This window comes from Dendropsophus ebraccatus, chromosome 12 (assembly GCF_027789765.1).
Source record: "Dendropsophus ebraccatus isolate aDenEbr1 chromosome 12, aDenEbr1.pat, whole genome shotgun sequence".
Classification (NCBI taxonomy): Eukaryota; Metazoa; Chordata; class Amphibia; order Anura; family Hylidae; genus Dendropsophus; species Dendropsophus ebraccatus.
In genome coordinates, this window is record NC_091465.1 from 24,442,806 (window position 1) to 24,456,852 (window position 14,047).

A 14,047-nucleotide genomic window follows, 5' to 3' on the forward strand; every position below is an offset into this window, starting at 1 on the left:
TGTATTACGTAGACACAGGAAGCCCCCAAACGTTACCATTTTGCATTCTTTTTTTACGATTTCACCTAGTTATATCTTCATAAATAATATATTTGGAATTCCATCATACATGTTATGGTAAAATGAAAGACACCATTACACAGTACAAATATTCCTGTAAAAAACAAGCCATTACATGGCCTTGTAGATAGAAAACTGAGAGTGCTAGAGCTCTTAGAAGGGGAGGAGGGAAAAACGAAAGCGCAAAGATCAAAATTTGCGCGGTCCACTGGGTCATTTTGGGCCTGGTCCTCAAAGGGTTAAAGGGGTTATCCAGCGCTACTAAAACATGGCCACTTTCCCCCTACTGTTGTCTTCAGATTGGGTAGGGTTTTGAAACTCAGTTCCATTGAAGTAAATGGAGCTTAATTGCAAATTGCACCTGAACTGGAGACAACAGTAGGGGGAAAAGTGGCCATGTTTTTGTAGCGCTGGATAATCCCTTTAAGACTAATAAATGAATTTCCCTCTTCTTTCAGGTACCTGCGTGAAATGCAGTGCAAACCAGTGGTCCACAGAGGGAAGTACCAGCTGTTACGATAAAGTCAGACGCTACTTGAGCTGGAGCGACTATTTGACTATAGCTTTATTTGTGAGCACAATCATAGGGATGTTACTAACAATCATTATCATTATAACCTTCATTGTCCACTTATCGAGTCCCGTGGTGAAGGCTGCTGGTGGTAGAATGTGCTTCCTTATGCTTGTATCACTGACTGTAGCCTACTTTAGCGTCTTGGCCTATCTTGGACCGCCAAGCATAACCAAGTGCATATTGAGATATCCAATATACAGCATTGCTCTGACCATCTGCTTCTCCTATATTTCCATAAGGTCCTTTCAGCTTGTATGTATATTTAGGATGGCTTCAAAGTTGCCAGCCACTATGGACTACTGGGTAAAACGGAACGGACAGTACGTCTGTCTGGCCGTCCTATCTGGTGTTCAGGTCCTGATCTCATTTCCGTGGCTTTTTACCAAACCTCCTAATGCAACCACCAAGGACCTGAGCTCAGATGTGGTTCTCCTGGACTGCAGCGAGTTTCAATCGGTCTACAACATCCTGCAGTACGGTTATAACGCTCTTCTCAGCCTTCTATGTTTTACATTCGCTTATATGGGCAAAGAGTTGCCCAAGAACTACAGCGAAGCCAGATGTATCACTGTTGCTATGCTGATTTATTTTGTGGTCTGCATTGCTTTCTTTACTGCCCAGCTCATTGATGTGGGGGAGTATGTCATCCCTATCAATGCAGGCTTGGTTTTAACCAGTCTTGTGGGTATTACAGGGAGTTATTTCTTTCCAAAATGCTATATTATCTTCTTTAGGCCTCAGCACAATACCACACAGCATTTCCAAACAGCCATCCAATCCTACACCAAGAGAGGGAGTGAGAGTGCAAAGTGAGATCTTTACATAATGGTCGAATATATGCGCTGTCTTTACACAATAGTTGTGAACAGACAGTAGCAGAGTTGCACTGTCCCTTGCTGTTCGCAGTGTTATCTATCTCTAAATAGCTTTGCCCAATGCCACAGACGGAGTACAGCATCAGGTAAACCAGTTCAGAGATAGCACCAGGAACAAACCAGTGCATAGTGCAGATATGGCTGTGTCATTCCTTGCTACTAGCCATACACAGCTGAGCAAAGGCAGTAGCAGGATGCTCCTAGTGCAGCCTCTCTCTAAATAAGTTCACCTGATTCTATACCCAGTTAAAGCTATTTAGACATAGAGCACAGTAAGGGACAGTGCAGCTCTGCTACTGCCCATGTACAGTTACCATGTACAGGCAGCTCTATGCAACAGCAGCTTAAGAATAAGTGGGGTACATGTTAGCTTTAGTAAATTTTTGAAAGCTGTTCCCTCAACTTTAATGTATCATTAAAGGGGTAGTGCAGCGCTAAGAAATTATTCACAAAATAACACACATTACAAAGTTATACAATTTTGTAATGTATGTTATGTATGTGAATGGCCCCCTTCCCGTGTTCCCCGACCCCCGCCCGTATACCCGGAAGTGTAGTGCAGTATACATACCTTATCCGTGTCGACCGACCCCGTCGAAGACATCATCTTCGGGAGGCCGGCCGACACACTCCTGCCATCTCTCATACCGGCCCCCCCGAGGACGCGGCCGTGTTGACGGGATCGGTCGACACGGATCAGGTAAGTATACTGCACTACACTTCCGGGTACACGGGCGGGGGGTGGGGAACACGGGAAGGGGGCCATTCACAGACATAACATACATTACAAAGTTGTATAACTTTGTAATGTGTGTTATTTTGTGAATAATTTCTTAGCGCCGCACTACCCCTTTAAATACTTTGTTACCTTTATTCTGTGTCTCTGTATAAATGTAAGAATACCAAATTTGCATAACAATTTTACACGTTAGTATTGTAGGGAAAAATGACATTTTTATGTCGCTGAATGCTGAGAGCCCTAACAGTTTTCCATCAGTGCAGCTGTGTGAAGCTGTGTTCCTTGTTGGATGACTTTTTTGCCATTTTAGATTACATATAATTTATTGATTAACCTTTATTACTTTGTGTAATGGAAATAAAGCAATTCTGCAATGTTTTTTCAAGTGTTTACAATTATGAAATTAATAATGTCTTCCCTTTATTGTAAGGGTTGTTATGATCATGATGATGATGTCATATATATCTGTACATGGAATTTTTATTATACTTTTACAAAATGTAACAACTTTATGGAAACAATGGTTTTAATTTTTAACCATTATTTTTTTTTAATCTAATTTTCTTATTTTATTTATTTATTTTTTTTACTGTTTCTTTTATCATAGTTTTTTTTATTTATTCCGGAATCACCTAGATGCCTTGGCTGCTATTGACCTCTGCATCCAAGGGGTTATAAGGCAAGGATTCTGCCACTGATATCAATTGACTGTAATTAGTGATGGGCAAACTGTATCTCCAGCATGCTCGAGGTTCGCTCATCTTTAATTGCGATCAGAGAGGGGTAACAGTATGCCACAGGTCCTCTACAAACTACTGCCTACCCCTTACTATTACAGCACAGGTAGTCAAGGGGTTAAGGTAGTCACTTGCTAGTGATATACAGTCTATATATTTTTCCTCCTATGTAAACACTGATCTAAAGTTCCCTGTTTGTCTTAGTCTATGAAAATAAAGCATTCAAATTGTTAGTAGAGCATGCAAAACTAGAAGAAGGCTTAAAACATGTCTATTTTATACAAATATCGAGCATTCATTTACAAAGCAAGATACAATCTATCCTTCAAATATTTTCCGGCATATAAGACCACCCCCAACGTTTCCAGTTAAAATATAGAGTTTGGGATATACTTGCCGTATAAGACTACCCCTCTTCCAACGCACACCAAATAAAAATAAATAGAAAACATCAGACAACAGCGAGATCTGAGAGGCCGAGAAGGAGATACAGTAATACCGGTAGGATACAAGGGCGGGCCAGACAGTGGGAAAGAGGTGTGTTTTTCTGGGCACAGCGCAACTATACCGTCTTTTTTCCATATACACCGGCAGCTTACTCTGTCCTTCATACAGTTGTCGCATATGGATAGGATGCGGCCGTTTTTGCGCTCCCCCCACTGTATGCGGTGACCGCAGATTCTCCAGTCCGAATCTGAAGTTTTTCAGCACCTTATACACCCGCCAAGAAAATACAGAAACCTATATATATATAAATTTCTCTGTCAGCCAGGTAAATAACTCAACAAAATAATGTGAATCTCACACGATCACCAACAAATGATGGACACCACATCTCATCGCACATTGTACCTGATTTACTTACGTGTTCCCAGCAGGAGATAGGTTTTTGTCCATTTTCCCAGTTCCTCATTTTAGCGTTCAGACACACTTACTAAAGGTGTGCGACACAACCCAACAAAACCGACAAAAAAAACCCCACACAAACCGTCATTTTGGTCTAGAAACCTGCCACGTGGGCCTGTCGTGGGTGTGTGCTTTAAAACTCACCACAACCAACAGATTTTTTAAGCATTGAAAATTGTCATTTCGTCAATTGTTTTCTATTCTAAAAAACAGCCACTTCTAGTGTGGCGGGATGGTCAGGTTTTAGTTTTATCCTTTGAAAAACCTTCCAGATGATTTTGGCGCAAAAAAAAATATATAAATAGACACAAGAGACAGCATAACGGCTTCAAATGCACGCATTATTAGCAAATGAGGCCCATTGGGAGAGATATCTCAAACATGGTGTAAAGTAGAACTGGCTCAGTTGCCCCTAGCAACCAATCAGATTCTTTTTTTTTTTTCCCATTCCTCACAGATTCTTTGGAAAATGAAAGATGGAATCTGGTTGGTTGCTAGGGGCAACTAAGACAATTCTACTTTACACCAGTTTGATAAATTCCCCCCATTGTGTTTATTTGGTTGTCTGTTTTGATGCATATATAAACACATATTTTACATACATAAAGGGGTTTTCATCTAAGAAAAACATGGTTTCAATGGCCTATTTATGGCGAAGATGGTCAGAAAGTGGGAAAAGAAAGCTAAGATGGCTGTTGTGCAATTTCCGATACTCCTTGGGTCTATGTTCACACCAAGTAAAAAAAGAGAAAAAGTGTCTCCATTGAAAAACGGCCATTGTTCATGGCAAAATAATGTTAAAGCCAATCATTCACGGCCGTTATAGCGCCAACAGCATCCGTTATTTTACGTAGTTCACACACAGTACATTGATTTCACCTTGCCATGTGAAGCTACTCTTCATGGTTCTAGTGCATTTGTAATAATAGATATTTTTCAATATGTCTTCATAACCACTATTGGGCCAGTCATGAACCTGAGTAATGTTAAAGGGGTACTCCATCTAAAAAAAAATCTTTCAAATGAACTGGTGCCAAAAAGTGCCAAAAATTTGTAATTTAATTCTATTAAATGATACCAAGTCTTCCAGTACTTATTAGCTGCTGTATGTCCTGCAGGAAGTGGTGTATTCTTTCCAGTCTGGAGAGCAGGATAAGTTTTCTATGGGGATTTGCTACTGATCTTAGCAGTTCCTGTCATGGACAGAGGTGGCAGCTGAAAGCACTGTGTCAGACTGGAAAGAATACACCACTTCCTGCAGGACATACAGCAGTACTGGAAGACTGGATTATTTTAATCGAAGCAAATTACAAATCTCTGGCACTTTCTGACACAAGTTGAATTCAAAGATTTTTTTGGTTGGAGTACCCCTTTAAGCTGGGTATAACTGGGTAGTACAGAAGAGACTAAAAATGGCTAGTAGATACCTAAGGGATATTTTATTTGAGCAATACAAAGCAGTCAGAATGAATAATGTTGCCCCCAAATAGATACAATTTCCATGTTGTTGAAGAAATTATCCAAAATTGATGGCCTGTAACTTATCATGTAATTCATCGTTTAATTAGGAATTCTCCAACCCCTAAAAAACTTCCCTTTTTTTTCTAAATGGTAAAATTGTGCAAGGTCCATCTCTTCTTAAAGGGGTATTCTGCTTAAACATGCGGCCGCATGGAATCATGGGCGGAGTGTATACAGAATGTTATTTTAATTTTCAATAAATAGTGTCCGGTGTTGCAATGGCCGTTATTTATTGAAAATTTACAATGTGTAAACTTAGCCTTAAACTGCAGATGTGAAGAGAGCCTCACAAATCACAGAGAAAATCCAACTTCAAAGATGGACACTGATGAACAAGCATTATGAGTTCACTGAGAGATTAAGTTAAAGGGGTTATCCAGCGCTACAAAAACATGGCCACTTTCCCCCCTACTGTTGTCTCCAGTTCAGGTGCGGTTTGCAATTAAGCTCCATTTACTTCAATGGAGCCAAGTTTCAAAACCTGCACCCAAACTGGAGACAAGAGAGGGGGAAAGTGGCCATGTTTTTGTAGCGCTGGATAACCCCTTTAAAGTTGCATCCCATTGAAGTCAATAGAGAGGGGATGCAGAAGAGGGAGAGGGAGCAATTGGAGTGATAGATAGAAGCAGAGACGTGTAGCCATTGCTACTGCTTCATCCCAGTTCTGGATGGACAGTCAGAAGGACTTTCCCTCCTCCAATGTAGCATCATATATCTCTGTGTACTCGGTGCAGCATGAATCTTCATACACTGATTTCATATACAGCATTAAAGATGTGCACACGTCTCCATACACTGTGTACACCAATTCTTTCAGGTATCCAGTGAATGGCGTCACTCCCTGCAACCTCACTATTTGACTGCAAATCCAGACTTCCTGGTGTAAGACAAAGATTATCAATTACTCAAATATTAGGGCAAGCGGCACAGAAAAACAAGAGATTATTGACTGTATTATGTTTCTACTCATTGTGCACAGTCTATAGTATCGAGTGTAGCTGCCTGCAGGGATACAGGTAGTGCGTAAACTATTGGTATCTGCTGTCTCCATCCACCATTAAAGTCATGATCTTCTTCATCATCTTCTTGTTAAGACTCAATGGGAGGTTTGCGCTTTCGACCTCTGAGTCCACGGCTTACCAAATATTCAAGAAGCCTGGAGAATTCATGATTGGGGGGTTGTTCCCTTTCCACGCCCAAGTAGATGACTTTGAAAACCAATGGAAGCCGGAACCTCTGAAATGTTCAAGGTAGGACTGAAAACAACTCTGTATGGAGAGTGTCTTTGTATCTCTTTTTATTATAAGACTGATGTTAACATAGCTTTTTTAGCATCTATGACCCTCTGAATTTAGATTTTTTGCTCAGATTTTTCCGTCCCCACTTTCTAAGCCATTACTAAAATTGCCATATGGGGCTCGTTTTTTGCAGGACAAGTTTTACTACATTGGCACAATTCCTTTTACCATTTGGCATGGCAGATGGAGGCCAAAACAACCAGCTGGTACCCTGTGATTGTGATAGTGCTTACCAACCCCTAGAACCCCTAAGGACACATTATATAACAATACAGATTCTGCAGTAGTGATTGATTGCAGCATCTATATATAGTTAAGTGGGTGGCCTCAGAGGAATCTCTGATGCCAGTCATTAAAGGGGTGGTCTTGGCAGGAGAGTTTTTTGATATATGCCCAGAGAGGGGCATACTTCCCCAGCTCCTGCACCGACACCAGCATCTTGCCATGGCGTCATATATGTGCGGTCGTTTCCAGATTCTGAGGCTGTGACATTGCAGGCCCACCCAGCCAGTCAGCGGCTCAAGTAGTTTCCCACCTTAGTTGCTGATTGGCTGAGGGAACCTGCAAAGTCAGCACCTTAGAACCCGGAAGCAACCCCACAGAGGAGATGGGGCAGTAAGATACTGATGACAGGATGGGAGACAAGGAAGTGAGTGTCATTTGAGTGTAATTTGCTATGTTTAATCTCCCCCTCCCTGGACATCCATAAAAAAAGTCCCCTGCAAGGACAACGCCTTTAACAGTGTTAGATGCAGATAGTAACCAGCTCCATACATCCCCTTTATGACTACATTATGGGATGGGAAGGGAGTAAACTATCCATACTAATATGTACTCTACACTTTTCGAACAGTCTGAGCAGTTATAAATCTTGCCCATTTGTGGGCAGTCTGGCCTAAGTTTACACAGTATAATCTTCCATTACCATTCTCCATTTGGTTCATATATTAAAGCGACTCCGTACCCAAAATCTGACCCCCCCCCCCCAAACCACTTGTACCTTCAGATAGCTGCTTTTAATCCAAGATCTGTCCTGGGGTCCGTTCGGCAGGGGATGCAGTTATTGTCCTAAAAAACAACTTTTAATCCGGCAGCGCTGTGTCTAACGGCCGGGGCTTACATTTGTATATGCATTAGGCTGGCACCACCTCTATGTCCTTCCTCCCCACCCTCCTCATCATTAGGAATGCTCCAGGCAGATTGCTTCCTATTCCCCACCTGTGGCAGCCCGGCACATTGGCTGGATCGTTAATACACCTGTGCAAAGCTCAAACAGCAGTAAATGTTCCTGGATCATTCCTAATAATGAGGAGGGTGGGGAGGAAGGACGGAGAGGTGATGCCAGCCTAATGTATATACAAATGTAAGCCCCGGCCGTTAGACACAGCGCTGCCGGATGAAAAGTTGTTTTTATGACAATAACTGTATCCCCTGCTGAACGGACCCCAGGACAGATCTTGGATTAAAAGCAGCTATCTGAAGGTACAAGTGGTTTGGGGGGGACAGATTGTGGGTACGGAGTCGCTTTAAGGTCCTCAATGTGGTAGCCCCCTCTATAAGCTCACAGTGCTCTAATTAGCAATTCCGTAGACCAGACGATCCATTTGACCATTTTATTCTATTTTTATATTCGGCTGCAGCTTGAACCCTACAGGTTATCTCCAGGCTATGGCAATGAAATTTGCTTTGGAAGAAATCAACAATAGCACCACCCTACTTCCCGGAGAGACTCTGGGCTATGAGGTTTACGACACTTGCCTAAACTCTTTGGCTATTCTACATCCTGCATTGCTGTTCTTAGCTAAAAATGGCACAGAAGATGTGGACGTGAGATGTGACCTAACAGAGTACAGAACCCGAGTCCTGGCTGTGATCGGACCTTCATCCACTGAGGTGGCTACTGTCTCTATGAAGTTGTTTGGCACCTTTCTAATTCCACAAGTAAGTCTTAAAAAGTTGTCCTGCTGGTGGGACCATTGGTGGTCAACTATAGCTTCAAGTCTTAAATATTCCTAGAGCACTCTCCTGCAGAAGAAAGGAAGCATTACAAAAATTCCATTGGTTTCAATGGGCTGTGTTCCGCCCCAGTCACTGACTGGCCGAGCGCCAGTCCACCAACCAGGTTGTGAAGTTGGCTCTGAAGGAGAGGCAATCCAGAGCTGCAAAGGCATGGGAGGAGGTGAGTAATGATTCTTTATTTTGTTCGACAGACTTTTCCTTTAAGGAATTTCTTCAACTTGATGACCCAGGAGTGTAGACCTATAATAGTCCTGATCTCAGTAGGTTATTTTTTTTTTTCAGATTAGTTATTCGGTGACCTCTGACGTCTTTAGCGATAGAAGCATGTATCCAGCTTTCTACAGAACGGTGCCAAGTGATAAGAAGCAAATAAATGGTATGGTTACATTGATGGGGTTCTTCAAATGGAACTGGATAGCTGCGGTAGGCAGCATGGACGATTATGGGGTAACCGCTCTTCGACAGTTCTCTTCTTCTGGAATGGATAATGGAATCTGCATTGCTTATGAAGGCCTAATTCCAACATACCTCTCCGCTTCCGAGACAAGCACCACTATTGAGGATATCTTAGACGAGATTGAACAGGCTGACGTCAAAGTAGTTGTGGTGTTTGCATCATTGACCCAATCGGTAGCATTCTTCAAAGAGGTTATTATGCGAAACATGACAAGGGTATGGATAGGAAGCTCATCCTGGGTCCTATCGCAAAGTATTCTCTCCCTGCCAGGCATTGAATGTGTTGGCCCAGTCATTGGGTTCTTTCCAAGTGCACAAACAGTTTTAGGATTTGATGGGTTTTTAAGAAATATAATATCGCAGACGAACCAACGACAAGTCAACAATGGCTATCCAAGCTTTGCTCTAGAACCTGATAAAATCCCCATAATTTTGAACCCACTCACAGCATTGTATGCACATAGTGTATACACAGCCGTCTATGCAGTGGCCTATGCATTACATAAGCTACTTAACTGTACCTCCATGAGATGCAACAAAAAAGACTCTAACATCTACGCGTGGAAGGTAAGCCATTCTCCATGTAATTTGCCATTCTCCATGTACGATACCAAGGATGTGGTGAAGTATATAAAGCAGAATAACTTTCTCATTTATTTATAATAACAGTTGCTGAACGAGGTGAAGAAGGTGGAATTCTCCATTTTCAAAACATCATTTAAGTTTGACAGTGATGGAAATCCTAATACTGGTTTTGATATCGTGACCCATAGTATGACTGGAATGGGCTTCACCAAAATCGGAACCTACAATCAAGAAATGGAATTGAACATTTCACTCATTAACTGGGGAACCCCTATGAATGTGGTGAGTTATGGAGTAAACAAAAATGGCATAATGGCTATACAAGGTGGATAATGATGTGGTTGGTAAGAACTTCCAAGTGGCCATATTCACCTTTGCCATTGTCAGGCCAGCTTTGCTTTGCTTGTTTTGTGTTGCAGCTTCATTGGTCAAAGAATGTAAAGACTAGTGGAATGACTTCCATTCTAGTGTACATCTTGTAATGGGTTTCTTGTTTCTGCTGAACACTATAGCTGGGAATTCATCCAACATGGTCTTCTTCCTACTATACCTTCTTGACTATAACCCCACCCACTACACCCACAGGAGCCTTCCATATAGTGGGAGGGAGATGAATTTCTGACTACAGTGTACCGTAGAAACAGGACCATTACTGTATTTACATCACAAAGGAAGTTGGATAAAGGAAGACAGAATAGCAGTTTGCATCAGAAGCAGGCAGAAAGTATTAAAAAGTACTGAAAGTGAGCAAAATAACTTTATTTACCAATATATGTTTAGTTATGATAGTTGAAAATAAGTTTTATCGTTGGACAACTCCTATAATATGACTCTGTAAGGTGCTTGTGAAAGTCAATGCAATTTTTAGATCCCACTGAAGATGTACTAATATGAGTAAAATCTTATCTTATTTTAAAGTCAAATTGTCCTAACCCTAATGTTAAAGGGGATGTCTGGTCATTTAAAATTTTTTTTTTAAATGTGCAGCAGTCACCCATTGTATTCATTGATTTACTATGGCGGTGTAAGGGAGCCAGGGAAGTGGATGGAATACGGGGACAGACAGTGTGAGCCCTAGCGCTAGGCACCCCAAGACTGTTCCTGCCTACTTGCAGGTTCCTGCCTACTTTCCAGTCTTCCCCTAGGTGGCCAGCGACAACTGGACAATGTTCCCTTCACTATGTAAGTTAAACACAGGAGACAATACAGACAAACACAACAAAAAGAATAGCCAGGAGATAGCAGATCGGTACAAAAACAGTAGGTCAGAAGGACAGGCAAAAAGATCAGAATTCCAAGTAATACAATGCAATATAAACGCCAGCTTAAAGTATAAGAAATTACTGCAAGCAATGTCCCAGAGCACAATTGGACTTCTTATTAGATGCCAGAGTCCTGGTCCAGGGCATGATTGGACCAACCCTCTGATATCCAGGCCACACAGAGCAAAGACTGGCAGCGAAGGGAGATAAATGGAGAAGGCAACTGTCCATCACTACTCTAAACCATCTGCAGCCCAGCTAGAGATAGCAGAAGAAACCAGATGGGTGTGGTGGGACCTGTCAATCACTACACATGAAGTGCTAGAATAATTAGGAGCTCAGACTGGTAGGAAACATGCACACTGAATCATAGCCAAAGTGCAATCTCGCCCTTGCTTTACAGGAGGTTGAGTGCACGGAGGTCTAAAAAGGTGTGGACATAACATGGGATCATGAAGAAGTAGGATGTAGAGACCATCAGGGACCTAGAAAGCATCCTTTTAGCCCTCAGCAATCTGTTTTTACTCTAGTTCTAAGAACTGATCTACAAATCTTGTTGCTTCACAAAGGTTCCAGAGTCTCAATGTTCAGGAAACTGTTTAAAGGGGCAAGTAAAAAGAGTGAAGGGAACCCATTCCTGCTGCTTTGACTGCATCGATTGCCAAGAGGGAATGTTTCAGTCTAGTGAAGGTAAACTATCTATACTGTGACAAACATCTATTATCAAGCCTAGGCATGTATTTTATTAGATCAGTAGGGTTGACTTTTTGGAGTCATGGTTGACAGTGTTTTATGGCTCTTCTTGCAGATGAATATCAATGTCAGCCGTGTCCTGATGGTCAGTGGTCTAATGTACGGAGCACCAGCTGTAACAGTCCAACCTACATATATTTACAGTGGGGTGACCTCTCTGTCATATTCCTTCTCCTGCTATCTTTCATTCTCTTCTGCCTTGTCTTGGGAACCATCACCCTCTTCTTCCAACATAGACATAGTCCTCTGGTCAGAGCCTCCGGAGGTCACATGTGCTCCTTCGCTCTTGTTTCTTTGTTGGCTGTCACTCTCAGTATCATCCTTTTCATTGGTAAGCCTGTTGATATCATGTGCCAGCTGCAGCAACCACTCCCCTCTATGGGATTAACATGCTGCCTGTCGACAGTCTCCATTAAAGCCCTCCAAGTTATGCTGGTAACTGATTTTAAGGACGTTCCCAAAAATTATATTCAGTGGTCAAAGACCATAGGAACATGGGTCTTCTTGATCTCTAATATTGTCATCCAAGGCCTTTTTTGTACATGGTACATACTCAGTGTACCCCCTTTGTACCAAAATGGACAAGTGACGTTCCTCCATAAGTACCTTAAGTGTGAAATAACCAATGTTCTCTGCTTCTTCTTGATGTTTGGCTACAATGGGATTCTCGCTCTTATCTCATTCATGTTAAACTGTGTTGCTCAAACGCCACCGAATCAGTACAACCTGGCGAGAGACATCACGTTCTCCACATTGGCCTATTTGCTGATATGGATTGTCTTTGTTCCTGTCTATGCCGAGGTCACAGATGGGAAACAACTTTTGCTACAAATCGTTGTGACTCTGGTGAGCGCCTTTGGTATAATGTTGGGTTACTTTGCTCCAAAATGTTATATTCTTTTATGGAAACCAGAAATGGTGTCAGAACAATATTTCAGGATTTATAACAATTGATGAGTCAGTTGCTTGCAACAATAAATGCATTTCTACCTTATAAAAATTATGTTTGCCTTGGTATATTTTTTTATAGGATATAAGCCTTCCATAGGATTGGGAAGAGGCTTAAAGGGGCATCCCAAGAAAAACGAACTTGTCCCCTATCCACAGTATAGGGGACACATAAGAGATCACGGGGGTCCGTCCTCTGAACCTCTCAGTGATCTCAGTATTAAGCCCCCAGTTTCTGTTTTATGAATACAGCCTCAGGTACTCCACATGACCCGCGGCTCTATTCACTCCTATGGAGGTGCCAGAGCAAGCCAAGTAAGCACTCTTCCAGCTTACTTGGCTCTTTCCGTCACTCCTTAGGAATGAACAGAGCTGTGGGTAACGTGCTGTACCCGAGGCTGTATTCATAATACAGAAACCGGGGCCCAATACTGAGATCACCAAAGGGTTCGGAGGTCAGACCCCCCCTTGTTCTCTTACTTGTCCCCTATCCCCTATCCTTAGCAGCAAATTGTTACCAGTATTAGAGACATCAGTAAGATGTTCTGGGATGGATTATAAAGAACACCGGGGGGCACCATAACAATTTACCTCTAGTTGTAAAAACAACATGCAATTTTTTTAGAAAATATTATGCAATTATAATGAATGCATGGATGAATATTGATTCAATGGACAGCCCCTTTAAGAGGCCTAACTTAGTATATAAATTATATATGGAAAATATACGTATGGAACCTATTTCAATCCTTTGACAACAAAATCCCAGTAGACCTTCTGTCTACCCTAAAGCCCCTTTTACATGGGTAGATTATCGTCAAGTCGTGTTGCTAGAAAGGTTCCTTCGGCCCATAATTGACCCTTGTAAAAGTGCCAGAGAAAACACCCGCACAATGGCCGATCGCATATTTTGTGTCATGTTAAAATATACTGGTAAAACAGGGGATGTGCGGCCAACAGCAGTATATTTAAATGTCTGCTTGAATGATACAGGGATTGCTTATGTGGCCCGAGAGCGCGATTGACTGTGCATACTATTGAGTAGATGGAAGAAAAAGAAGTAAGTGCCAGGGACCAGATAGGAGGGCCCCTTGCCTAATGTACTATGTACTCTGTCGGGATGTGGTGAAGTGTCTCTTTAGTGTTTGAAGAATATCCTCGTACTCACGTATGGATGAGTCCCAGTTATCTCACCTCACTGCCTTTTGCCCCTTTCGGTACTACTGGGGTACTTCAAGTCCTAGGTCTCTGCTCTGGGTGTAGCTGGCTTGTAGAACCTTCCTACAAAGCTGAGGGTCTGTGAGTAGAGAGCGG

At 42.1% G+C, this 14,047-nt stretch overlaps 2 protein-coding genes across 3 annotated transcripts in view; both read left to right on the plus strand.

The window, feature by feature from the left end:
• LOC138770044 (taste receptor type 1 member 2-like) overlaps positions 1-1,773 on the plus strand; it is a 35,004-nt gene extending 33,231 nt beyond the window's left edge. For both annotated transcript variants that reach the window (XM_069948927.1, XM_069948926.1), the window contains exon 7: positions 519-1,773. In XM_069948927.1, coding sequence (XP_069805028.1) covers positions 519-1,447 — 929 coding nt within the window. In that variant the 3' untranslated portion in view covers positions 1,448-1,773. The remainder of the gene's footprint in view (positions 1-518) is intronic.
• Positions 1,774-6,477: 4,704 nt separating this feature from the next.
• LOC138768677 (taste receptor type 1 member 3-like) lies at positions 6,478-12,739 on the plus strand. Its single transcript, XM_069946628.1, has 6 exons — positions 6,478-6,662; positions 8,351-8,651; positions 9,012-9,752; positions 9,855-10,052; positions 11,602-11,722; positions 11,841-12,739. The coding sequence occupies exons 1-6, from the start codon at positions 6,478-6,480 to the stop codon at positions 12,737-12,739; spliced, it is 2,445 nt and encodes an 814-aa protein (XP_069802729.1).
• The last annotated feature ends 1,308 nt before the right edge of the window (positions 12,740-14,047 follow it).

Excerpts from the sequence above, each read along its gene's own strand:
- LOC138768677 (XM_069946628.1), top strand. The coding sequence starts at position 6,478 with ATGATCTTCTTCATCATCTTCTTGTTAAGACTCAATGGGAGGTTTGCG. Across the intron at positions 6,663-8,350 it reads GAACCTCTGAAATGTTCAAG|CTTGAACCCTACAGGTTATC; the intron begins GTAGGACTGAAA and ends ATTCGGCTGCAG. Across the intron at positions 10,053-11,601 it reads GGGGAACCCCTATGAATGTG|GTTCCAGAGTCTCAATGTTC; the intron begins GTGAGTTATGGA and ends TGCTTCACAAAG.